The sequence below is a fragment of the Fukomys damarensis genome, unplaced genomic scaffold (genome assembly GCF_012274545.1).
Source record: "Fukomys damarensis isolate Sample0158 unplaced genomic scaffold, DMR_v1.0_HiC HiC_scaffold_2, whole genome shotgun sequence".
NCBI lineage: Eukaryota > Metazoa > Chordata > Mammalia > Rodentia > Bathyergidae > Fukomys > Fukomys damarensis.
The window spans coordinates 35,435,042-35,444,492 of record NW_022900914.1 but is presented as its reverse complement, the minus strand read 5'-3'; the positions used below and the strand labels follow the sequence as shown (position 1 = coordinate 35,444,492).

The 9,451-nt window shown below is 35.0% G+C and overlaps 1 protein-coding gene across 9 annotated transcripts in view; it reads right to left on the bottom strand.

Annotated features, from left to right (window-relative positions):
• The window catches only part of Vrk2 (VRK serine/threonine kinase 2), a 98,110-nt gene that overhangs the window by 35,394 nt on the left and 53,265 nt on the right, over window positions 1–9,451 (bottom strand). For all 9 annotated transcript variants that reach the window (XM_010615891.2, XM_019206291.2, XM_019206289.2 and 6 more), the window contains one exon: window positions 2,419–2,551. In XM_010615891.2, coding sequence (XP_010614193.1) covers window positions 2,419–2,551 — 133 coding nt within the window. The remainder of the gene's footprint in view (window positions 1–2,418; window positions 2,552–9,451) is intronic.

Genomic DNA, 9,451 nt, shown 5'->3' with positions numbered 1-9,451 from the left:
TTTACATCTATGCATATACTACGCACATATATATGAGTGTATCTATATCTACATGAAGATACAGATATGTCCAAGAGTGTAAAGTAGATGATATTTAAAATGCATTAAGAGAATATACTACTTTATAGGAATTCTGGACAAGCTAGGATAAAAATGCATATTCATTCTACCAAATACTGAAAATATTTAATGTAGGGTTTTCCCTGAGTATCTATTCCAGGAATATAGTATCATCTTTCTATGATGATTCTGAGTTCAGTCTTCTCCCAAAAGACCTAGAGTGATGAAATATATCCCATTTGTCAACATGTATTATGACTTAATGGAAAAAATGTTTAAATGGTGTACAAAATAAAAATGTGTTCCAAGTCTTTCACAAAGACAGCACAACGAAAACTTCAAACCATGGAATAACTGAAGAGGACTCTCAGAATCACCACTGCCCAAACATTGGCCAGAATAAGACATAACATCTCTTCTTTCCCTCTGTAGTCACAGTGGCTTCTTAGTTATTTAAATATTCAGGATCAAAATGAATACATATTTAAAAAGTTTAAATAAGTGGCCCAACCATAAATTAGTATCATTACTAGCAAAACTGGACTAATGCTAATGGATCTATATGATGAATTTCCAGTTATACCATTACATTAAAAAATACTTTCAGGTTTCCAAATATTCTATCAGGTATCACAAAAATAAATCTGGCAAAATTCATTGGGAGTGAAAAGTTTTTTAAAAAAAACACAATTAATGGGCACTAGGATTCTTATGTATCTTTTTGTTGTTTTGTTCTTTGTGGTACTGAGGATTGAAACTAGGGCCTTTCTACTGAATTAAATAATATCACCTTTTTTTTTTTGAAACAAGGTCCCACAAGTTGCCCGGGCTGGGCTCAAACTTGTGAGTCTCCTGACTCAGCTTCCAAAATACTGAGATTACAGTATGTACCAGAACACCGTGTTTCATATGTATTTTAAAGTCACAACCTATTTTATATTTAAATGCTCACCAATTTATTAATAATATTAGTGGTGAAAAATTAACAACTCTGCTCAGTTTCTGAGTGATCATTACCTTTATACCAAAACTACTTGACATAAATGTAGTGATTTCTTTTACTCTATTCTGGTGTGTAAAATCTAATTTCTGTTTCAGAAAAACATAAGCAAGGAGTCCTCCTGACAAGAAGGTATACTAGTGACACACTTGCTTCACTTTTTCATCAACACTCCAAATTAGTGTAGGTTTGAACTGCTCTGGAAAATGATCAAGACCCTCTGCATTACATGGTCAATGGCCCTTTTAATAGTAAAGACAATAATATACTGCTGTTTGTGCCAATTCAAACTTGTTAGGAAGTAGCAGTTTAGGCCAGGTAACAGTTCTGCAACCACTAGCAATTACAAACATCTAATTTCTTTTTAGTAACAATGTGGTCCTTTCAAAGCTGTTTAAAAACTGTTTCTTTGGTTTGGCATATTTCAAAATACTTTTATAAACAAAGTTAACAAAGAATATAATTTTGAAAGCCAAAGTTTTTCAATAATCACCTTTTTTCACTAGCATAACATTAGAATTGACTTTTTGTCTTGCTGACAGAGCAACTAAGAAAGTACAGTTGCATTGACCATATTGATTGTGAACAAAGCAACCATCACTGGGACTCAGCACCATATATTTTCAATATTGACCTTCTACTTCCTTTTCCATGGCTTCCTGGGTCGGCTATTGGATTTGGACTGCAGAGTAATAAACAGCTAAGGTTTAATTAATGGTAAATGAATACAAGACATAGGTTATGACTTTAACTAATTAGGGAATTGTTGAATTAAGTCTGCCTTGGAATGCAAGGCAGTACAATCAATATCCAATAAAAGGACTATGTATGTAATTTACCTGCAAATGTGTTTCCAATACCATCAAAGTGAGTTTAAATAAGTAAGATATATGAAAGGCAACGAGAAGAGATTTCCACAAGTTAACACTTTATATTTTCAGAAGAGATATCCTGATTGTTGAGAGATGCTATCTTCTATAGCTCTGAGAAGGGCACAAAGAAAAATAGATCCACATGTGCACCTTTATCAATTGTGATATTCACAATGGTGTAAAAATAGAGCAGTGACCTCCAAGTTTAACATATACAAACTAGTGATTGTCTAGGTAAGATGAACATCAGGCTTTGTTTACTCAACACTCTTTTGTTCCTTCTTCACGTGTCAGAGTCCATATCTCAGTCCACTGTTTGAGGAAATATTCATTGGTGCAACAGGAATTCACTACTTTTCATAAAAGTCTCACCACTGCTCTCACTCTTCAAACTGACTATATAAAGGTCATTTCATACATCTTTATTACTCTTGACTCTAATCATTCTTCTGAAATAAAAATAAGAAAAAGAAAGAAGGAACTCACCTACTCCCTTGTGGGCATCCAAGCTAGTAAACTCTATTGTCCCATTATGGCCTTTTCTAGGATTTTCTTGATACTGTTTGTGGTTCCCATTGGGACAATATCTGTAGGAAAGTCCATAATCTGCAAGATAAACCTAGAAGACATGAACAGACATATGAATAATGCTTTTGTTCTCTAAAATATAACCTTTATAATTAAGCTTATGAAACTGATGTTAAGAATAGCCTCAGTTCTATATTTTATTAAACCAAATGGTGTTTTAGGATAAAATATATACAACTGGGGGCCGTAATAACTAACTAAATCTTTAATTCATCATAGGCATATATTATTTCTGTATTGACACACATTTTTTTTTTTTAATTTTGCTTCTAAATTCTTTCTTTCCAGGTGGGGTAGCTAGACATCATAAACCACAGTATGTCCTTTTATCTGTATTCACATAACTTATGAGGTTCTGCCTTTTTTTTGTTTTGTAACCCTTCCCTGAAACATAAAACTGTTTTAAGTAGGGAAGGGAGATGAGAGCAAATGTTCTAAAAATATAAACCTAGTGTAATAAGTCTCCATTAATAGGAAGCACAAAAATAGTGAACAGATTGTAAGAGGTAACAACAACAAACCTGAAAGACCCCCTCCAACAAAAGACCAACAACAACATCATTGTGTCTGTATTTAAGAATGGAACATCAATGCAAGACTTCTGGCATTTCAAACTGACCCATATCTTCACTGTTATCTTTGTAAATCAGAATTGCAAGCAGGGTCTCCAAACAGTAATACAGATCGTTAAACATCAGAGAGTAATTCAAGTGAATTTTGCTCAGATTACTTCTTGAGAGAGAGAAAGAACGGGGTGGGGGGCATAGTTTTATGGCTACAGCAAACAATGAATGGAGAAATGTTTGACTAGACATTTTTATGACATGGAGTCAGAAAATAGTACTGTAGTTCCCAAATATATATTACCACGACCTCCTTCTCACACAACACACACACACACACACACACACACACACACACACACACAGAGAAAGTTCCAAATATATACATATTACTCCACATACAGTTCTTTAAAACATAGGGGTATGGGCAATGCTTTAAAATACAGTTCCAAGAAAATAAAGTATTATAACCTGCATTTTAAAATATAGTATCTATTAAAATAAAATATAGTATCTATTAAAATAGATATAGTATCTATTAAAAGATAGTATCTATTAAAAGCAGTTATTTGGATATTATTAGTTTTTTAAGTTTTTGGTTCTATGAAAGCCTAAGTAGGAGACATTTTGATTTATATATTTCAAAATATAAAAAGCACAGACTTTTCTTCTTTTGTTGGAGAACATAACTTGCTAGACTGTCTGAAAACATATGCAGTATTTCAGTTTGTCTCTCTCCCACAGATGCTGTTTCTTGATGTTACCTCAGAAGTAAATGATCCTTTTACCCTAAATAACTATACACTTCAGGCTCAGAGGTATATCTAGCTGCTTGTCTTCATTGTTTCTGATGCATTTTTCTCTTTGCTTCAAGAACAAATAGACTTCATTTTGCAAAGTAGATATCTGGAAGAGTACATATTGACAATACAGGAAACAGAATCATACTGTAATACAGAAGAGAAGTTTACTATTTTAAGGAAAGAGCTATTGAAAAGCATTTCATGTAGTCATTAGCCCAAAAGATAGGACCTAAATTTTAAGGAGTGTATACTACACATCAGGTAGCATGCTCAGTGCTTTATATTCACTAACCCAAATCATCCTCACTGGGAGTCCTGTAGGTAGGTGCCATTATCTATATTTTATTCAGATGGGAACTCAACTTTGATGAGGTTATGTGACTTATGTAGTCAAATGGAGTCAGAATCCTATGGCAGTTAAGACTTTAAGGCCTTCACTTGCAGTTACTAAGAGAAACAGCACCAGGCAAGTTAGGCTGCTAAGAGAGCCTTTATTCAAAACTACTGCAAAAAGGGAGAGAGTCTGAATCCACTGGAATGAAACAAAAGAAAGGTTCTAAGTGCTGGGGGGGAGCTAGTTAAAAAATGCTGGAGTATATTAAGGGTAAACTGGTTAAGGTGATTATACCCTCTATGTGTGCTAACTACTACCTCCCACAGAGACCACCATTCTGCAATGGGATGATCTACATATCAAAGACAGCAGAGTATTCTAAAACTGGTATGAAACTAGAAGAAAATCTGTACCTTGAGGGAGGAGAGAAAGAATTTACAAATTCAGGTTATTTAGGTTTTGGGTTCTTTTTTTTTTAAGTAAATGCTCTTTTAATTTGTTTGTTTTTTGTTTTGGGGGTACCAGGGATCAAATTTGGGCCCTTGCACTTGCAAGGCAGGTGGCAGAACCACTGAGCCAAATCCCCAGCCCCATAAATGCTCTTTTTAGAGGGATCAGGAGACTACAGACTTGAAGAAATCTGTCAGAAGTTTAGTCAAGCTGATGGAAGCCTTAAGACTCATGGCATCACGCAGCTTCAGGGCTCAAAGTTGTGCCAGGTTGCTCAAAATCTGAATGGAAATGTAGTCTACATTTAATATAAAGATAACTAGCTAGCAATACAGTAAGCAAGACATACATTAGCCATACTTAGTCAAAGATTATTTCAGAACTAAAAATGATTTAAAATGTGCACGGTTACAGCTCCTAAGGGTAGCATGCACTATGAGAAATTTGTAAGCCAACAATACTAGGTTCAAATCCAACCAACCAGAAGTGCTCTTGGTGGTCTTAACCAGTTTACAAACAGGATTCAAATAATCACGAGAGGTTACTCAACAAAATATAAAGGTAAGATTCCTTTAGCAAAATGGACAACTCGCACTCCCCATCCCTACACTTATGTATCTTTTTTCATCCACTAGTTTACATTTTTTTACTGGTTTAGCATATGTTGCAAAATATTTATATTCCTATCACTTCTATGAGAACTAAACAGGAAAATTCATGATAGTCATAAAAATGTTTCCACTAGCATATATCAACATTTTTGGAAATACAGATTATGGAACTGCAGTGAAGATACCCAGGAGTTATAGCCATTGGAGGACAGAGACGTGATGTAAGAGGAAGAAAAGTCAGTAATCTGTTCCAAGTAATCAAAATGCTGAGAAATTCATTTGACCTAAATTAGGTCAAACTGAAAGTTTTACTAGGATAACTTGACTGACAAGAAGGGGGAAAAGTCTAAGAAATGTTTCTTAAATAAGAAAAAAAGGAAGAGAAGGAACAAGCTAGAGGCAGATGCACTCAGGAGACTCTCAGAAAATGTTCATCAAGGCCACAAGTACTCAGATGGGGTTGGGGGGGACCTAAAAAACTCAACCACAGAAAGGCAACTTGAACAAGAAGGCCATCAGATAAAATCCAGTAACAGGAGTGTTTAGAATAAAAAGCAAGGCTGCTTCTCAATCCTGACACTGCTTACAATACAGTGAACATGTCATCTTAGGAAAAGTTCAAATCCCCCTGAGAGAAGAAGCTCAGTACAGCAGCACCTGCAAGGCTAACAGCCACCTAAAAATGCCCACCTGTCCTAACTCTTCCCACTAGAGAAGGAGCCCAATGAGGGAACTATTTGCAAGAGAAGGTCTCCTCAAATCAAGGTACTAAGATAAGCAAAAGCCAGAAAATCAGTGACTAAAACAGCATTGTTGAACCCAAGATTTAGGGATGGAGAGAACCAAAGAACAGTCTTGATTAAGGGTCCAGGACCAGGCACTAAGCCATTTTGTGCAACAGTGAGAATCACAGGGACTTATAATGGCTATGACAGGTGGGAGCCAGAGAAGACACTGGAGCAGAACCAGACCAGGTACTGTCCCAACATCTTCCAAATCTCCCTGAGCTCTGCACTCATGTGAGCTTCCTCCTGTAGTCTCCCAAATACTACTGAAATCCACACACGAGGAGTCTCTTCTGCTAAATGCCACTGAACTTGTGGGTTGCGAAGAGACCTCTGGTGAAGTTGAACAACTGGGACATGGGATCATGCGGTGGAGAAAACAACTCAAATCAGTAACTGTGGAGGCTATTTCCTGCCAGATCCTAAAACCACTAAAATCTGGGTCCAACTGAAATCCAGAAAGGACAAGTGCTTCTCTGACCTGTGAAGAAAGGGGAGAGAGAAAAGCCATCAGAATCAAATGGTACACAGGGGTGGGATTACTCCCTTCTGCCTGACCACAGGAAGTTGCAGACCAGAGAAAGGCTGGACAGTACTGGAGTATAATTGCAAAAGGAGAGCTTGGGAAAGTGAGAGAAGTAAACTGGACAGAGCAAACAGAGCCAATGGCAGAATTGCAATAGGCCACTTGACACTGCTACCTGTCAGTGGAGGAGTAGAGATGACTCACAACATTCTGAGAATGCCAGAGTCCTCAAGAACAGGGGACACTATGTTCTTTTTTACATTTTTTCATCTGTTCATGTCTATGCTTTCTTCTTTCTTTTTCTTATTGGATTTTTTTGAGTTGACAGGCCTTTTGTATGTTTGTATGCATGGTTACAGCTATGTGCATAAATTTTCTACTGTTGCTTGTAAAATAGTTCATGTACTTAAATCACATGCTCACTTAAAAGGTTGTTTCTGTTATATGATTAGCTTGTTTTTTTTAATTTTATGAAAAATTTTTCATAACAAAATAAGAGAATAATAGTTAATACAGTGTGTATCCTTATCTTCAAAGTAGTTACTCAAAGTCAAGAATATTTTCTTGAAATAACACAAAACTTTCTTTTGAATGAACTAAGAAATTGACAGTATAAATGAAATGAACTTGCATATATAAAGTATTTTTGATAAAGCAGGATAACTTAGGGAATTATTTGAAGTCCTTCATATCTATCTTCTATTTTACTGTTTATATATATACTGATTTTCTCATAAAAGCAGAAACATGATGTTTGAGCTGTGTGTTTATTTCACTTAACATTACATTCTCAAGTTGCACGTGTTTACCTACTAATGTCTTAAGTTCATATTTTTTTATGGCAGAGGAGTACTCCACTTATATAAATACCACATTTGCCTTATCCATTCATCTAACGATGGTCATACACAGTGTTTCCACTAGCTATTATAAATTGTGTTGCTATAAACATGAGGATGCATGCATCCCTGTAATATGATGGTTTAAACTCATTCAGGAAGATACCTAGGAGAGGGAAGCTGGTCAACTGGATCTCTATATTTTGCTTTTGGAGGAATCTCCATACTGATTTCCATAATGGTTGCACTAGTTTATATTCCACCAACAATGTAGAAGAGTTCCTTTTCCTTACATCTTCACCTGCATTTATTATTATTAGATTTTTTTTTTTTGTCAACACCTATTCCTTTTAGGTTAAGATGGTATCTCAATGTAGTTTTAATTTGTACTTCTCTAATGGCAGGCAATATTGAATATTTTCATGTATTTATTGGCTATTTGTACATCTTCTGAGAAGTATGTATTCACTTTGGTGGCCCATTTTTTAATTGTGTCTATTATTTGGGGAGTCTAATTTTGTTGTGTTTATTTTTTTATATATACCAAAAAAGAAATCAGGAAAACAATTTCATTCATAGTAGCACCACAAACAAACAAATAAACAAATACCTAATGGAAAGTCAGACTATCCTAATGGAGAGTCAGAATCAAAATTATCAAAATAGCCATATTACTAAAAACTATTTAATGAAATTCCTTTCAAAATACCAACAACATTTTTCACAGAATTATGAAAAGACTAGCTTAAAATTTACATGGAACTAGAAGACACTCAAAATAGCCGAATTATCCTGAGCAAAAAGAGCCAAACATTACAATCTCAATTTCAAGTTAGACTACAAAGCTACAGTAATAAAAACAGAATGGTACTGACACATAATGGACATGTGGACAAAGAGACTAGAGAAAAACCACATGTACTGTTAGCCACTTGATCACTGAAAATGGGGCTAAAATGCTTGAGAAAAGATAGCCTCTTTAACAAATGCTGCTGGGGAAAACTGGTTAACTGCACGCAGAAGAATCAATCTAGACCGATATTTCTCACTCTATACTAAAATTAAATCAAAATGAATCAGAGACCTATATATAAAAAATAGAAACACTGAATCTGGTGGAAAATAGATAAAACATTTGACAACATATGCACAACCAAGGACTTCCTGAACAGAACCTCAATTACACAAGAAATAATTCCAAAAATAGACAGGATTTCATCGAATTGAAAAAGTCCTGCACAGCAAAGCAGAGTGAAGAGACAATCTACAGAATGGGAAAGATTCTGTTGCTAGATACCCACCCTTCTTATAAAAGACTAAAATCTAAAACATATAAAGAATTGAAAAATATTAGGCCGCTATATACAAAAGACTCAACAAAAAACTGGGCAACTGAAATGAATAGACACCTTTCAAAAGAAGTACAAATGACCAATAAGTACATGAAAAAATGCTCAGCACCTTTGGTGACAAGGAAAATGCAAATCAAAATAACACTGAAATTCCATTGCATTCCAATAAGTATGGCTTATTTGGGTCACCAAAGACTCAAAAAGCAACAAATGCTGGCAAGGATGTGAGGGAAAAAAACCTTTCTGCATTACTGAATGGAATGTAAATTAGTCCAATCATTATGCAAATCTATACAGAGACTCCTCAAAACAATGGAAAAATAGAAATTCTATTTGACCTGCTATATCACTCCTGGGGATCTTCCTAAAAAAAGAGTTAAAAACATCATATTATAATGATACATACAATTCACAATAGCTAAATTATAGAAACAACTTAGATATCTATCAACATGTGCATAGAGAAAACATGGTGTTTATACACAACTGAGTATTATTCAGCCATAAAGAAGGGTAAATGTGAGTCATTTGTAGGAAAACAGGTGAATTTTGAGATTATAATGTTAAATGAAATAAAACAGATATTACTTGAATATTGCCTGGCTTCTTGTCTATAAAAAACTCAAAATAGGGCCTGGGATTGTGAAGCTCAGTGGTTCCGCCACCTG